Genomic DNA, 18,481 nt, shown 5'->3' on the forward strand with positions numbered 1-18,481 from the left:
CGGAAAGAGAACGCAGTGATGGAAGCGGCATTTGACGTTTTGTAGCAGATTCTGTATCAGGCAAAATATTGGTTTGGAGCAGCCACTGAGGCTTTTGGAGCAGATGCCAACATCTGTTAGCCACACACTTAAACGTGAGAAAGCGATTTCAGCGCTAAATAAATTCATATTTGATAATAATCGAGGCTTCGTCTTTCATACTGGAGCTTATTACTTATTATAATTGATTAACGTAGAAATTTGGGCTAGTTGGTAAGTGGACACCTGTGGTTTCTTCTACTTCGTCATTGTCTTTGCGCTGTTTTGTTTTTATCATATTACTTATTACTTTTTGTAATGAGTATGAATAGGGCACAGAATAAATACAAAGCCTTCTTTTTTAAAAAAAAAAAAAAAGGCTCTGGTCAGAGTAGGTTCCAGCACTGGGCACTAGAAAGTTGTTCAAAAATGAATCATAACGCGATACTTCATTTGGTGTAAAGCCTCTCTCTCCTTCCGCTTCTACACCCGGTAGCTTGTCCTGCAAACACAATTGCTGTAAAAGGTCAGCAAAACAATCAGCATTTCGTCTATCAATAAAACGCATACCCCAAGTTTTATGAAGCTACCAAACACAAGACTCTGATATTATAAACTGCAAAACACTATCACCCACAAATGTGATGAAAATGTACGCTTGTGCTTCCAGAGTGACACTGTTCTTTAACGGCGTTGAAACCAGGGTGAAGTGAAAGGTCGTTGCTCTTTCTATACACGATCTCAACTCTTTTACGTCATGGCGCGGTGGTGGCGCGTCGAGCGCAGTTCCGGTCTGGGGCTGTGGGTGGAAGTCCCTATGCGAGACGTGTATTCCTGTGTTGTTTTGACGGAAACCAGACAAAAACCTGCCTTCTCGTCAAAACGCCGTGACTGGGGCTGTACGAAAAGAGTCGAGAAAGGTTTGAAGGTCAGTTTTTATGTGCTCGGTTCGTCCGAGAATGTGGATATGTGCCGTGAAAAGGGAAACGCAGACACCGTCCAACCACAATTGCTTAGGCGGAAAGCACTGTGGGTTGAATTCACGGATACTTATGCTCGTCAGATTTATTTGTTTTGTTCCAACGTGAACGCTGGAGAACCGTCAAGTTGCGCGGACCACCTGCGGACTACGTTCAGTGCGTCTTCAAGTTAAAACGGCCGCTTGATTGTTCGAACTGTCGTCTGCTCTTTCAAACGTTTCTGCTTGTTGTCTGCTCTTTCAGACGACACAGGCCCGTAGACCAAACGTTGACCCGGTAATTGCGATAAGAAGAAAGTGCAGGCCTTAAAAGACTTGAGGGACTTAAGTTTCAGGATTGCTTGGGGTAAGCAGGCTCGATGTAAACAGTAGATACAAGGAGATGTTGATCATTGTTACCAGTAGCCATCACCGACTTCTTATGCCTGATTCACTTGGTCGGATTCTGCTCGTGATATTCAGTATCGACGTTGACCATCTCAGCTACGGTTCACGCTTTTTGCAGCCCGAGCGACGTCGCGACTGAAAATTGCGAGCGGAATCTCGTCATGCGAATCAGGCTTTAGCGTGCATTCTTTGCGGCGTCCACGTGCAATGATTCGCTGCATGTCACATATTTCACGCGACGTTTTGCGGTGTAGCGAGTAATTTCGCTGAGGCCGCTCAAGTGGTCAGACATTGCCAGGAAGACGTAGAATCAACAATTCCAATGCAAAAAAGGGCAGGGGGACTCACACCGACGCCGACAACATCGCATTGTAATGGTTTGTTTATGGGAGACGGCGAGCTTCTTGCCCACACTTCATCGCGCAAGCGCGGCGCCGGTGGCGTTCGCTAGGCGCGATCCGGTTTGTTTGTAAACATGAGTTGGTGTATATCGACAGCTGCACGGTAACAACCTTGATTACCGTACTTAATCAAACATAGATCCGGTTGTCTTTTCTTGATGTAGCTTTTTTTTTTATGATTAGAGATCCATTTCTAATGAAGACCAAAAAAAGTAGACCTGTAATACTACTGAGCATAATTTCGGAGCCTATCGAGCTAACCCAGGAGCTCCTTCATGTCAGCTGCTGTTCCTAGCACTCTGGTGCAAAGCGGTGAAGCTCGATGCGCGCAAGCGGCACCGAGGCATGCGGCAGACATGATAATCAAGTTCTCTCATCAGGAGTACAAGAATTTGAAGCCAGAATCCCGAAACTTTGTTACGACAAAAAAAGTTCGTAAATTTATATTACGACAAAGTTACGAAATTTTGAGTGTTCCCGAAGCAAAATGTTCGTAAGCTTTGCGTAGGTTAGACGAAATCCGTAACTTATATACGCAAAACGTACGAACATTTTGCTTCGGGAATACTCAAAGGTTCGTAACTTTGTCGCAAGATAAATGTACAAACTTCTTTGTCGTAAGAAAGTTTCTTGAATCAGAGGCCAGATTCACGAAGACCTTCTTAGTTTACGACAACTTAGCTAAGAACTCCGTAAGTTAAGAACATCGTAAGAAGAGGAGAAATCGGTATTCTCGAACGCATTCTTAGGTGAGAGGAGGAAAGCGACCTTGTCGTACGGAAAAACTAAAACTTACCGGTGCTGTTGCAATGGCGACAGCGTCTTCGGCAGCACGAACAACCAATCGGAGAGCTCGGCATTTGTTCGGAGCCGTTCGGAGCACGTGGATTTTTCATAACAAACACAGGCTGCCTTTCTGCCACCGCTTGTCTTGGGTTCGTGTCCGTGCAGTGATATGTCGACGCTAACAGGATTTAAACTCGCCCGAATGCCGAGGCCGGGATGCGTAACCGCCCCCATTGACTGCTAAGAACTCGATCGCTACGAAGTCAACACAACTGTTATCGTTGGTAAAAGACGGCCCGCAGTCGTTTGCAAAGCGACGTAGATGGAAGCAAAATGCCGCGGCGTTTTTCGCGGCCTCGGAAATGCAGGAGCGAGCCGACGTTAAAAAATATACGTTTGAACTACGACAGTCTCAGCAAGAGCCACGTAAATGCCTGTTCACACTACGGAGCGGACGCGCGCGTTTGATCGAAGTGCTGGATTTGCGCTGTTAGACCGCGAAGTGATAACCGCTTCGGGACCGATCCTTTACAATTGCAACTCGATGCTGACGTGACACCCGGCAAAGAAAGGTTGGACCGGCATTGCGACCCACGAACTGTTATAGCGATCGACAGTGAGGTGCAGTCGTGTCAGAATAAAAAATGGAATACTAATAACAAAGTGGACATACCGTGTTGCGAAGGTAATCCCAACAGCGTTTATTTGAGCTCGATATCACACAAAACAGAGACAGAATCGATGAGGGCCCCTTTTCGACGATAGCGTTCGTCACCGTTGCCTCGGAAAACAAGGAGATGACAAGAGGAAGAGATTGACCTCTTAATCTAAGATTGAGGTCAGCGATCAAACTATAATACGGGAAGGGTTCACAAGGGTCGCGCGGGCATATCCATTCAGCACGCCAGCCGGTCGTGGGCAGACGGTCTTCGCCAAAAACCGTCAGAGCATCGCTGCGCCGAGTCAGCGTGCCTGCTAGGCCTATCTGCCGATCAGTCGGAGTCCGTGGAATCGTGGCCCTTGGAGCTTTTCCCGGGTGTCTGTGGATCCAGCGTTCTTGTTCGCTCGTCGTGGTCTGTTTCAAGTACTTTTTACTTTTTTCTTGCTGCTTGAAGTCGGGACGCGCGAGAAGCGCACGTAGAAAAATAAACGTCAGTTGGTTGTCGCGACCAACTGAGCGACGCTGTCGGCCATGCTGATTTGATCGTAAGAAGTGCGTAAGACAACTTCGGGGCTGTCGTAGGATTTTGTCGTAACCTGCGCAAAACTTACGGAAATTTCGTTTCGTTTACCATTTTTTAGACCACCTGAGACTGGGTGGAAGAAACACGACGACGTGAATACGAATTTGTCTTTAAGTTTTGTCTTACGCACATTTTTGGCGTAAGATCGTTTCGTGAATCTGTCCTCTGGCCTCTGGTTCTGTCTTATCACAGTAGCCGCCATCCTACAATTATGCAATGTGTTTTCGCGACTTTTAGCTACTGACGCTGCCTACATCTTACGGAAATTTTAATTTAGAGGATGTCGGCGATCAACCCACCTGCACGGTGGACGAGCAATCTGTATGCTTAATTAATTCAAGGCGCAGCCGATGCTACGAGCCAAGGGGACCAACCAAACATAGTCGAAACGCGACATCATGGCTTTTGTTCATCTTCCTGTACGCGCGTTTTCTTTCATCGTCCAAATTAAGTGCAGAGAATGTCTCTTGACTTGCGCTTTAAATACGTGTGTTCGTGATTGTGTCTGTTCGAGCCTTCCTTTGTGTTCTGACCTAAATTAAACAAACTATACGCTGAGTAGAGACGCTGCGAAATACATATTTGTACCATTTTTATTTTCCCTACTTCTCTGAACATTATAGGCCGACCAATAATAAAATATTTCTAAATTTTGCCTCGCTTAACCCATCGCGGCGCAGATGTGGTGCAATTCTTAGCAAAAGTAGCACTTCGGCGCCAAATGTAGCAGGCTTTCGTTGTTGGCCCAATTTGGGGCAAATGGCGCAGCACTTTCTTCAATGAGTACGCGACTTAACAGCACACGACAAAACAGCAGGGGACAATGCATCACGGTCAAAACAGCACGCATCAAAACAGTACGCGGCAAAAAGGCCAGAGTCAAAATGTGCACATCGACAGAAGAGCACGTGTCAGAACGGTGCAGCCTCAAAACAACTTTGCAGCGGAACAGTGCTCAGGCAGGCTATGTGCATGCTAGCAGGAACGTTATTCGATGCGACTTCAGCGTGCAATAGACCGTTTTCAACCTCAGGTAACATATTGGCGGTCGCTATTTCTTGAGCACGAAGCGTTTGGTTGGATCTGTGTCCGGCGACGAACGCTGGCACGACTCTCGTTGTCGATTGAAACTGAGCCGAGTTCAAGCAGCCCTCGTGTCCAATATATCAGGAGAATGCGACACCCACAAAGGGTGTCAATGAAGAGTTTTGCGTTACACTTTGACGAAACAGTTCGTAATTTGTCAGAGCTCCTCGCGCAGGACTTCTGACTCGACGGTGTATATGTTAGTGATGCAAAACTATCGATATATTGACCATCGATACTATCGATAGTGTTTCCTAAACTATCGATAGTGTGGCAGGACTATCGATCGTAGACTATCGATAGTACTACCAATAGGTTTTGATAGTCGACAATCGATAGTTCTATCGATGGTTTTTTTACTACCAATAGTCAGATTTCTGGCGACTATCGATAGTGCTGTCGATAGTTTTGCATGACTGGAGCGAACTCCGTTGCCGAAAACCACCGCTCGCCTCCCTTCCTCCTCTCTTCGCCGAAACTCCCGTCTTCGTCATCAATGAAAGCTGAACCAAAGTTGGCATGGTAAGTGCTTGGGCTAGTTGGTGTCACATTTGAAAAAATAAAGCGAGAAAAAGAAAAGAGGGGGCGACGCGAACTACTAGTGTCGCAAAACTATCGATAGTAATCCGTCTACAGTGCTATCGATAGGTTTACGATAGTCGACTATCGATAGTTTTCCGATAGTCGATTAACGATAATTTTCAGAGAGTCGACTATCGATAGTACAATCCATAGTGTTTCGATAGTCGACTGTCGATAGTACTATCGACAGTTTTTTTACTATCGATAGTCAGGTTGCTGGCGAGTTTTGATAGTTTTGCACCACTAGTATGTATACACTCATTGATAGTCAATTCCTTATTGTAGGGTGACGCTTTATTCTGTTTTGGATGCCTGGATGGTTCGGTAGTATCGATACTCGTGTGATACTTTGAGGGTGTCGGTGAAAGCTGCATGCCCAGCAGATGTATGTGATACCGCGGCCATGGATTGACAAGCGACAGGGAGGGAGCGTGCGGCCGTGTAAAATACAATCTGGAGTACAAAAATACCTCATGAAATTTCAAATTCAGTTCTTGAATTAATTTGGTTGAAATTCAGCGCCCCGCGTGGCTGAAAAGTGTTGCAAGCAGCCGCACTGTGCACACGCTGATTTCAATATGTTTAGTCGCCTTGCAGGACGATTATATGGCTAAATTGTTTCCCAACATACACGTACATTGGGGAAACAAGTTATAACAATTAACAAAGGTGATTTTTTTTTTGTAGAAATGCATTAGTTTAATAATGTTATTCATCAGCGATTCACAGCTTTAAAAAGAGTTTCTTTTTTTTTTTTTGCGCCACATTTCATTATGTATGTGTAATTTTAACACCGTGTTCTTTTGTCGTGCTATTTTGTATTGGGCTGTTCCAACGTTCTCATGTTTTAACGCTATGTTGTTTTGAAGTTGTGATTTCTTGCCGCCTGTTGTTCTGACCATTCTGTTTTATTGTGTGCTGTTCTCTGATGGTGCCGGGATTACGTGGCATTTTTGAACCTCAAAATAAAAATCCATAATGTAATGTAAATTGGACTCCTGCCAATGAGCAGGCACTCAGCAGCGTTCCCCGAATCTTTGTTTCAAAGCCGGCAGTAGTTTACAGCGTTAAAAAATACTGAAAATGTCGCGACACTATTTTATACGTTTTTTTGTATTTTGTTAAAAACATTTTGCAATTACTTTTTTATGAACGGAGAAGATGGGTTGCTCTACGGCATTTTAGGAGGCTGGGCTCTACGCGGTATACACGCGTGCTATCCGCAGTGAATGCATATTGTTGCGGATAGGAAAGAGTTTCAGCATGGCGGATAGGCGCGTAAGCGCTGTGCGTTTACGTTTAGCGTTACGTGCTTCACGCTGCCCATGCGCGTTGTCGCCATGATTCAATCCGAGACCGCAGTTTGGCTCCGCGCACGCGCAGTGGGGAAGACTCGACGCTAACGCTAAAGCACGCTGCTTGCGTTCACTCGTATGGACGCTTTACACACGCGCCAAATTGCAGCCGCCATTGCTGACCTTCTCTTGTCTTACCGAGATGCCGAGCAACTGAAACGGTAGTTGACGATCCTCTACAAAGGCCGATGCTTTAGAAAAGGACACAGTTGAATCTGATATGGCAATAACCTGGCCTGCTATGGTAATGATAAAGTGAAATAAACGAAATAAGAGGAAACAAAAAACTGACGGTCAGTTATGGCGGCGTCCATGCACAGCTGCTGCAAAGCGTCTATACTGAAACTCACTATTACGACGCTTTGCAGCAGCTGTGTATGGGCGCCGCCATAGGCATCCTGCGTTGCCCAGGAGGCGCTGCGAAAAATGACTTGCTAGGACTTGTTTTGGGTAGTACAAACTTGAGCGACTCAAACTGCCACACATATAGAAGCGTGCCTGCTCTGGCGCGAAACATGAACGAGTGAAATAGAGAAAAAAACGAAAAATGCTAACTAACGCCGTCGAAGCACAATCCAAAGCTGGGACGATAAGAGCGGGAACCAAAAAACGCCGTATCACGCGTCCCAAAGAAACTTAAAGGGGAAGAAAAAATAAAAACGTCGGAACGCCAGATGTTCTAACGTCACCACTGAGAGATGCGAGACGCGTACCCTAGCGGTGGTGGCATGAATCCGGAACATTCGACTGTCTTGAGGCGTTGAATGTAGCCGATTTCGGACACCCAAAGGTTTTTTCCGTTCTTCTGCACTACAGAAAAGGAAGAAAATCACAGCGAAGGCGCCACATTAGTGGGAGTCCCAGCCAGGTAAGCTTGTACTACCCAAAACGAGGGCGCCACAGCTTGTTCAAAGCTTCAGTGCAGGAGGCTCATAGCCGAGCTTCCGTTTATGTTTCCTCTTATTCCGTTTACTCCACTGCATCATTACCACAGCAGGACAGGTTACTGTCATTTTAGTTTCTACTATGTCCTTCTTCTTAGCATGGGCCTTTGTGGAGGCTCGCGAACGCCCACTTCAGTGGCTCGGCATCTGGGTAAGACAAGAGAAGGTCAGCAATGGCTGCTGAAATCTAACGCGTGTGCGAAGCGTCTGTATACGTCCATGTTTCTTTCGCGTTTCTTTTGCGTGCTTTTCGGCTTTTGCAGGCTTTATTGAGTATATATCTAGAACGCAAGGTTTAGTCACTATTTCACCTCTGACAAATCGATATCTAATGGAGCATGTGAAGACTGCAGGTGTGGCAAACGGGCTATGTCGAGTGCTGTAGGTCATATTGTGCGGGGGAGGGAGGGGGGGGGGGGGGCATCTTTTAATGCTGTCCGGCTAACTATAATAGTCAATGGGCTTTGTTCCAAATGCAGGGTGACGCTTCGAGTTAATGGGACAAGTCGAACAGCGCCAAAAGGGCATGTCAATAGTACTTCTTTGTTTATGCTTGGTTTAGAGATGATAGTGTAGCCTTCAAGCTACAGCGAGTACAGGATCGACAAGGAGAGCGGTGCGTTTCGGCACCTCGTGATCGTTGACGCGGGCCACAGGACACGAAGATTCGGGGCGAAATGCTAGATCGACCTTTCTATGCTGGCCGCCCCTTGGAACTTATAACCATTTGTAAATATTAACCTCTACATGTTTGAATAACTACATTTGTCTGCTTTAATAGCTTGGTTGAAAATTTAAGTAACTACATTTATATTTACAATTGTAGATATAAATGTAGGTATATGAACCAAGCTCGCTGCAATAGAATAAGCACGCTAACATGACGAATACCATGATGGTGCTCATTTGACGATATCTGATTGTTCCCATCAGCTCTTAACGTCGGCTGCGTCTGGACTTAAAAAAGCACTAAAGTGGAAAAAAAAATTTTTAAAGGCCTTTTTTATAATTTTAACACAAAATATTTTTTTGTGCACTATTTGAAGCCGTTAGTCTCTTTTTAAGCCCGCCCACAGACGAGTGGGAAAGGGGGGAGGGGTCGTGGGCTTGCTATGGTCCCGGGTGCCGCTGACCCAGTGACGCACGGTTTTGGGGATATTTGTTTACTCGTTCGCAAAATTGAAAAAAAGATGGGTCTGAAAGATGGACCGTCGATGGACCTGAAGAGTGGCTATTGGACGATCGAAGTCGACGAGTGAGACCGTGAGAAGACGGCCATCGTCACGCCCGACGGATTGTATACGAGTTTAAAGTGATGCCTTTTTGACTTTGTACGGCACCCGCAACCTTTTAGCGTGTCATCGACACCGTTCTAGCAGGTTTGAAATGGCAGAGCTGCCATGCCTAGCTGGACGATGTCGTCCTGCTTTTACAAGATTTCGACGAGCACCTGAGACGCCTTCAAACTCGTTATGTGTTTAATTTTCACAATATTACGGGGCAAAGAGTTCCACTCATAAATGACAAGCTCCAACGGGGAGTTGAGAAATTGGTTAGTACGACATTTTTGTGAACGAACTTAATGAGGAAGGTCGAGTTCAGAAAATAAAGAAAAAGCGATAAGAGGGAAGTAATAACCGCTCTTTGATGGGAACATTAAAATAATAAATGTTGCGAATGAACGCGAGACGAGAAACCTTACATCTGTCATCCATGGAGGCGAATTCGCTCTATGCTTTGGGCCGTTAAGCTCGTAGATGGCGAATAGTCTTTAAATATAAAGCGTGCACCCTTGTTTTGAATTCTTTCTGTTTAATTATTAGGATAATCTTAATAAGAAGCCCACGTGACACCAACATACTCAAGCTGAGACCTTACGAATGATTTGAAAGCTTGAACACAAGTTTCGGTAGATGCTGAAACCAATTTTTGTCTAATGATCCCCAATGACGGACTGGCCTTATTTACAATGTAATCAGTGTGTTCATGCCAGCTTAGGTTACCATAAAGAACAACTACCAGCTTTTTATATTTCTTACATTTTTCGAGGGGGGCACCGTTCATTGGGTAATTGCAACACATTGTGGTTTAAGTCGTTGACACAGTCAAACATTTGGTTTTGTTGATGTTAATACGGATTTGCCACTTACTGCACCATGCAAAATATACGATCCCCGTTAATGTGGATACCTCGCTATATGGACAAAGGTTTCGGGGACGAATTGGGTAAGTATACGTATTTTTGTCTCGTCATTAAGGACAACTCGCATTATTGGTGCTATTTGGGGAGAACGGAGGGTCTCCATATTAACCAGACATCGCTGTTATGATGTATTAGAAACGTGTCCAGCACTTAAGGGTGCACAACGCAAACGTCTTGCCGTCAGTAGGCGAAACATTTTGCTTAAGTAACGAAGTTACGATTTCTGGCCGTATTTCGTAAGGGACCTCCCCAGTGTCGAACGTCTAAGATGTCCCCGACAGTCTTCACACGAAACACAGACAGACGGATCGGAGTAACCCTTTGCTTGTACCGTCATTGTCACTAAGCCGCGTGGTATGTAAGCGGATCCCCGGGGAATTCCGCCCTCGTTTCCAAGTCGCGTTACAATTTTATGCAGGACGCGCTCGCAAGGACGCGGCTGGGTACGTGGCGCAAGGCCCTCGCTGCTGACACGGACGCTCGCGCACCCTCTCGCGCTGAGGGGCGGCGTCTGGCGTCACTCGGCAATCCGACTCCTCCGGGGGATGTCCTCACCGAGGGGTTCCAGACGAGGGTCACTGCACGTCCGCCAGCTGAGGTCGCGTCTTGTCGCACGTGACGACGGCCGCGTACATTCAAGGCTAGGGTCCTCCCTTCCTGCCCTGCCCCTCCATGGCGGCTAAATTAATAGACCCTTTCCGAAATTCAGTCTGTCCACTTTATTCACCATCATCATCGAAGAAATGGCATATGTGCCCTACTAATGGCGGCCTTCTGTTTACTGATGAAGGAAGAAATTGAAGATGCTCCTTAGCAGATAATCCGAGGCTTATACATTCGTGACGTTAGCACGATGCGAAGCAGGAATTGAAATCAAGTTTTGCGTAAGCGTTCATTTCTAGCTCGAGCCCAGCCAATCTGTTGATAGCATCAAGATGCTTCAAAGCCCCTTAATTTGTAGAGCTTTATCAAGCCGTGTACGTCGGTTAACGCTTCGTTTTGACTGATTGCAGCTTTGTTTCTGTCGTCACTGAAAGAGAGCGAGAACGGAATGTACAGTAAAGCGCACTGTCGTTTGCCGTTGACTTGCTAAAGTGACGGCGCCCGATAAAAGACGGCAGACTGTATTTTTATTGCCGCCATTAGTACGGCAAAAGTTAAACTGCCTTTATAGCCACTAGATGGCACTAAATTTCGGGAAGGACGTATTGGGCGGACAAGCATGCGGCGCCAAAGTTAGATCGAGAAAATGAAACCCAATTTTTCGGTGCGCAAATATAAACTACGAATCGCAGAGAGCTGAAACTCCATGACAATTTGGCGTTATAGCGGTGGGGATAAAATGCGAAAGTTTGAGTGCAAAACGTTACCCGAATCAAAGAAAAATGTACTGTTCACTATTTAAGCCTAATATTCATCAACCAAACTCTGAAGTTCTGGGCGCCTGTAGTAGTTATGTTAATGAAGAAAACTTGCTAGCAAAAAAGTAAACAATATGTCGTCTTTCGAACTGATAAGATTTTTCACTGCCAAAATAGCTACAGGCGCCCACAATCTCACATTTCGGTTTGATGAATATATGGGTTAGGTGGACGTCGGCTCATAGAGACTTCTTTCTTCTTTTGTATGCTTTTACTCTAGGCAACGTCATGCATTTAATCATCACCACTAGCTTCACATTTCCACGGAGTTTCAGCTTTTTGAGAAGTGTAGTTTAATAACGCCGGCCCTAGAGCCGGGTTTAATTTTTTTCGATCTAATCTAGTAAATATAAAATATGTAGCATGCATATTTACACCAGAGAAGTCAACGCTTCTTGAAATGGCGTTCGATATTTCCCTTGTCGACGGCAATTTAATTTGTGCCCTCACTCTAGTATGGCTGCGAGTCTGGAGATTTTGTCGTGCCTCAAGAAAAAGTGCTTATAAAAATGCAATCCGTCATAACGGCTGTTCATAACGAAACCGACAGAGACGGAAATTGAACTGGTATTGTCTAAGACACGTCAGTGCGAGTTTTCCTCTCGCGTCCATTGAATATCTGAAGAGTACATTGTAGAGCAAATGTGTTTCCGTTTCAAGTAACCATGTATTACTTTATTAGTACAACAACAGGAATTTCGGAGTTTGATCACGAAAACTAGATGGCGATAAGGTCAAGCAAGGTACAAGGCGGTGATAACAAAGTAAGTGAGAGTTTCTGTTTGTTTGATTTTGGGCACTCAAAACCTCCATGTCCTTAAAAGATGGTCCTCACAATGGACTAGGTGCTCGATTAGAGAATTGATACTCTTTTTTTTTTCTCTCTACTCTAAGCGTGTTTTCCTGCTTGAAGGCGCTCGACAGTTTTCAAGACCATACTTAACGCCGGTTTGAGATGATTTGCAGAAAGCGGGTAGAGCTTAGAAAGGTGTCTTTCAAAACAAAATTAAATGGTGTATCACTAAAAAAAAGTGAAAGCCGTTTACAACTTCCTCTAACGCCGAATTGGAGCGCAGCTCTTGAGGAGGAGGAGTGGAAGGTATATATACAAAACTTGAAAGTATAAAACAGAGAGGACGAGGACGAGAACAGGACATCTTTCTTTTGAAAGATGTCCTGTTCACGTCCTCGTCCTCTCTGTTTTATACTTTCAAGTTTTGTATATATTAACCAACACGCTCGTTTTCAATTGTGGAAGGTATATTCCTCCTCCTCCCTCGTGATCATGCATGCTAGTCCTTCTCCCCTCCTGCTCCCCTTCCCTCTCTTCCAAATACTTGTGTAGCTTGTTTCCTGAAAATAAGTCACATGACTTCAGCGGGGTGTCACGTGACCCCCCGGACCATACTAGACAATGAGGGGAGGAGGAGGAGGGGGAGGAAGGCAGAGGTCCCGGGGGTCACGTGACCTCGAGGGGACGGGATCACATGACCTTGGGCGGGCCGTCACGTGACTTCGGCGGGGGGAGGGGTCACCCCCCGGGGTCACGTGACCTTGGCGGGGGAGGAGGGGGAGGAGGAGGAGCGGAGGGGGAGGAGAAGGAGGGGGAGGGGCGACGCCGACGCCAACGCCGACGCCGCACAGGCTGGAAACGGGTCATGTGACCCCCTCCCCCCGAGGTCACGTGACCCACCCGGACCATACTACACAATGAGGGGAGGAGGAGGAGAAGGAGGGGGAGGAGGAGAGGGAGGGGCGCGGTTACGCCGACGGCGACGCCGACGCCGCTCAGACTGGAAACGGGCCCCTAAGAGCTGCGCTCTAAAAACTAAAAAACACGCTACTTTGACTATTTATTTTACCTGCTTAACTGCAACAATTCTTCATTTCTAGCGACGTAGCTGCTACCTTACTGATTTTCAGCGAACTTCAAATGGTGGTCGCAAGTAATGTTATTGTATTGCCACCTTATGCAGTGACCTTAGTCGCAATGGGCATTTTAATGCAACGAAACATAAACTTTTAAAAGCCCATCAAGCAACATTGGCAGTCGTCATTGCCGGAGGCTATAGGTGGCGCAAGCTGCTGCCCGATATAAAGGGTACAACCGTTAGCATCCATCCATCCATTCATACGGAACACGACGCACGTGATTGGATCCGAGTCCTCGACGAACGCTGACGGCGTGAGCAATACATGCTCAGAGGAGGCGAGCAAGCAATGGCGGAGGCGTTGGCGCGGACTTTTGAAAAGGGTTTATTGTCCGCTTTTCTTTAACGGGTTGCATTTTTAGTGTGTGTGTGTGTGTGCGTGTGTGCGTGCGTGTGTGTGTGCGTGTGTGCGTGTGTGCGTGCGTGTGTGCGTACGTGTGTGCGTGCGTGCGTGTGTGCGTGCGTGTGTGTGTGTGTGCGTGCGTGTGTGTGTGTGCGCGTGCGTGCGTGCGTGGGTGTGTGCGCGTGTGTGTGCGTGCGTGTGTGTGTGCGTGCGTGTGTGTGTGTGTGTGTGCGCGCGTGTGTGCGTGCGTGCGTGCGTGCGTGTGCGTGTGTGCGTGTGTGTGTGTGTGTGTGTGTGGGGAATACAAAGGTGTTCTAAATTAAAGGCAGACGTGCACTCCACGCTTTTCACCTTTGCCCGCCTCCACCTTTCTCATATCCTCTACACCTTTTTGCCTTGCTCCAAATTGGCTCCCCTCGCAGGTTGGGAGATGGTAGCGCTAAGAGGATTTCCTTCCCTGGCCTTTAATAAGAGTCGAGACGTCTGAACCGTGATATCAAAACTCACTTAGATGTGTACTATCTTTGTAGACGAAACGTTACGCGCGACAAGAATAAAAACGCTGCGAGGATCAAGTGGACACGGTGTTTCTACCCAGAAAGCTGTGCTGTAGGTTAACCCTGGAATCACAACACTCCCATTTAAGATATGGCCACTATCTTTCCGATTTCCATTCTTTTTTAACACTTACAACAATTATAGCAGAAACTATTTGGTCTACGTGGAAATGGTTGTTTGCAATGCATTTGGGGGGGGGGGGGGGGGGGGGGTGTCTAGTAAAACAGTACTGCATCTAAACTTTTTGACAAATTACCCCAGTACCAAGAAGAATGTTGGGATCGTATGTGACGTGCTGCGCTCGGTCGCTTTATTTTTAATAAATATGCGAAGTAAATGGCTAAAATATGGGCAGAGCCCTACGCTACTGGTCACGAAACGTATATATACGCAAGGCATGGGAGAGCTTGGGACGCGACCACGGGCGGCGCTAGCGTCGACAAGGGGTGTAAGGGCCGTCAATCTAGCCAGCACCGCTGGGAGTCTGGCAACCAGAAAGGGTAGGCCCGTTCACACACTTGCAAGCGAGTACGACCGAATGATACAAGACCGATTTTTAAGCCTCATTCGACCGGATGCGCTGCTGCGGAGCTGATCGTAAGCCGTCACAAGAAGCTAAAAAACCGGTCCTGTCTCAGTCGGTTTACTCAAACGCAAGCGCATGAGCGGGCCTATCGGAATTTCGAACCCTCCCTAAACGAGCCACAGGGCTCGGGTAAACTGTCATCGCACTGACAGCGTTTCTCATTAATGTAAGCGTCTTCAGCTCTGTAACCACAGTCAACTGATCGAACTTTCTCTTTTGTGACAATCTCCGAAATATTATAAGTAATACCTTTTATAGCCTCAAAATGAATTATCAATAGCGCTATCGCCGTTAACTTGAGTGTTGCGAGAAGTGTTAAGTAGAGGAACTCTGAACGTGTGCGCTCAATTGCCCGGCTCTTTTTTGCTTGCAAAAAACACCGTTTGGCTAAAAAAAAAAAAAGAAAGCTTAGTTTTAAGTTTTTCTTTTTTTGGATATAAATAATGACCGGTGCTTGCATACAGTGACCATTTACAGGTGCCAAAAAAAGTCGTTGTACGAGAAATTGTTTGTTAAAAACTGCTTGAAATTGCGAATATGCGGTGGCTGATTGAGAGGGGGCGGGGGGGGGGGGGGGGGGGCAAACGAAAATGCCCTTTTCTGGACAGTCGCGTTTTTTGCGGTAGATTTTCACCCTGTACCAAACCTTGGCCGAAGTTTCGTGACCAGTAGTGTAGTGAAGAACACTTATAACGCTCTGACAGGTCTACGTGCAAGGTGACAATTGTTTCATGTTTTCACATTAGAAATGCTATTGCACAAGTCACGAGACGCCAGCATGCGCTACGTGTGTAAGTACGTTCGCGTCATATTCTTTGGTGATTGCGTAATTTAGCAAAATATCTATGAAGTGCGGCTGCACCATTTCCTACCAAAAACTTCACAAGGCAAGCGCATCGTGGATAGGGGTTCTTGTCCGGGAACTTTTAATTAATGGGAGAAAAAACGGTTTTTATCAGGCTACCTTTTAGTTGGAAGGCCGGTGCCATTAGACACAGTTATTTTCTTGACATAATCTAATCAAAGAGGTGCGTGTTCCTTAATATAAGTTTTCTTTGCATCATGCGGACAGCTTTTTCAAGAATCAGATGTCTTGTAAGTGTGACATGAAATCCGTGATACATTATGGCACTCAAAAACTGTTTGCTTTTTGCACACACAGTTAATACAAACAAAGAAAGCGTTTACAAATGTTCGACTCCGCACGAACAGTTTTGCGACACTACCTTAGAAGTCGCCGATTTTGTGTGTCAACACACTTTGCCAAAACATAAACAAGTCATTTGAAAACGACGATGGCTATTATTGGCAGATGTTTCATTGAGTTACATCAGTGTTTTTTTTGAAAGCAACGAAACACAATTACGTTCTTGTAGACTTGAATTATGCAACTCTAGAACGTTTGCAAGTAATCGCCTTATTGCTGAACATTTCTTTCTAAAATATTACGTATAAGCATATGCGAAGTGTACATCCTTGTGGCCTTTTAGGGAAGGTATTAGAACTAAATACCAAAAAGTACCACCGCTTATTAAAAGATAATTCAAGTTGGCCTCGTTCACTAGTTTAAGTATGGCATTCGTTTCCAGGAACACAGTTTATTGTGAGCATAGGCACCGTTTTACCTTTTCTTTTGAGAACAAGAACCCAGAACGTGATACTAAGTTTCATATATAATATATATTGTTTTTTTTTATATAAAAATATATTGATTAACGGTTGCTTGTCACCACAAATAATGCTACTGCCCCCCCCCCCCCCCCCCCCTTCCTACCTACACAAACTAAAACAACTGGGGATTGGTTAAGTTTTGTCTTGGGATTAAGGTATTTTCTGCTGGTTTCGAATGCCGTTCAAATCGAAAAAAATAATATACAATTTACCGGCATTTTGTAAACCTGCCCGATCAACTTCTTATTCACCGAGAATGTGAATTTAAAAGGTGACATACGGGAGCTCAAATCTAGATTAATTGTCTTGGTTTTTCGCATATTACCTGAGACTAATCAGGTGGTCTGCGTTTCCAAACATTATACAATGCAGCACACCTTCTTGTGACCGCAATATCTGTCCGCCAAAATCTACTCTCTCATCTTGAAGTTGAAAGATTAGAACCTTTACGATGCGCATTTTATAAATATGTAATGCACCAATAAGGCGCGTGTGCTTGTCTTTCTGAGTGTCTAGTGTGTGATTGTTTCTCATCGCTCTCACCGTACAATAAGGAGAGCTAGCGGAAAAACTCGAAAACCTTACGTGTGAAACACAAAGGTCTTTATCCTCGAAGAAAACACTTCCAGTTTCTTAGAACAAGCTTATGCATGTTTAGGAGTCCAAGCTTCGAAAAGAAAGTTTGGCAAACGCGGACAAATTTCGCCGGATTATATCACCTCGATCTTTTAATGAACCTGAACACTGCCCCATTACCTATGTTCGTTTGACCGAAGTGTGCACGTGGTAAGGATCCTGATTGCGCACCGTGAAATATCTCTCATCTCCTCATTAAACGAGGAATGCTCTTTTTCTGGCGGATCTAACTTCTTGAAAACAAAAACAAACCATTCGGTTCCTTTTGGCCCCGGAAGTCCGCGAGCTGTCAACACTTTCCGCAAAGTTTCAAGACCCTATGTACACCATCAAATGGGCGAAGTTCGCGACGCGCGGAGGGAGACGAGCAGAAGCTTTCAACTCACGGAGGGCCTTGCCGAAGTGGCCGTTGGTCGTGACCCTGGACGCGTTGGCGTAGCCCATCATCCTGCACACCACGTCGGCCTCCCTCGAGTCCCACTCGTCGTCGCAGATGGCACCCCAGCGGTTCGCGTGGTAGATCTCCACGTTGCCCCGGCCTTCGTGAGTCGTCACCCTTGTGCCGATCACCAGCCGTAGCTGGCCTTCTTCCACAGCCCATGTCGTTGCCGTCGCCGCCGCGAGCACCAAGAAGGTAGCTATGGACTGTCCAACGGTCATCCTCGACCAGGAAGAACAGTGCAGCCACTTTTCGGATGAAAGTCTGAGCTGGGGATGCGCCGGGACTGGAGGGGTGGGGTGGCCTCGGTGTGGTGTGCAGTCGGCCCGTTCGGACGGCTGGTGCGATCTGTTCTTCTTTCCGGCAGTCCGGTGAGGGGTTTCTTTATGGAAGAGGGTGGGATGGGGAGGGAGGAGGGAGAGGGGAGAGAGGAGGGAGGACGTGGAAGTCTGCCAGGCCGGATTCTTTGGGAGCAGCTGCAGCTGTGTCTTGTCTCTCGGAGGTGTCTCATTAGGGGAGAGTACACAGTGGACCGGCTGGGCTGGCGGGCTCCCCTTGGCCCTTGGGTGTTGGCTTACCAGATGACTGTGCTGTTTTATTGGTTTGCGTTTTCCCACTTTCTGCCTTTTTTCCTCATATCATTTTTTTTAGAGATGGCATTATTATCCCTGGGGTTTGTTTTCAGAACTGAGAAAATGAGAAAATGGATGTTTTATTATTTTTTTTTATTTTAATTTTTTAGGAAGGCATACATTGTGCGTTTATATTGTTGGGAGTGAAACCTACATAGAACTTTTCTTTTGTTGTTGTGAGAGCTGCAGTTCATAGAAGAATCTTCTTTGGGACTAAAAAATGTTTATATAACGTACAATTCAGGAAGTAGTGACGACCAGAAACAAAAAGACGAAAAC

General features: G+C 46.1%; 1 protein-coding gene across 1 annotated transcript in view; it reads right to left on the minus strand.

The window, feature by feature from the left end:
• The window catches only part of LOC8030685 (lysyl oxidase homolog 2), a 60,299-nt gene extending 42,373 nt beyond the window's left edge, over positions 1-17,926 (minus strand). The window contains exon 1 of the mRNA XM_029979612.3: positions 17,518-17,926. Within this exon, the coding sequence (XP_029835472.2) occupies positions 17,518-17,791 (274 nt within the window). The 5' untranslated portion in view covers positions 17,792-17,926. The remainder of the gene's footprint in view (positions 1-17,517) is intronic.
• Positions 17,927-18,481: the final 555 nt, after the last annotated feature.

The sequence above is a fragment of the Ixodes scapularis genome, unplaced genomic scaffold, assembly GCF_016920785.2.
Source record: "Ixodes scapularis isolate PalLabHiFi unplaced genomic scaffold, ASM1692078v2 PGA_scaffold3__209_contigs__length_174095766, whole genome shotgun sequence".
NCBI lineage: Eukaryota > Metazoa > Arthropoda > Arachnida > Ixodida > Ixodidae > Ixodes > Ixodes scapularis.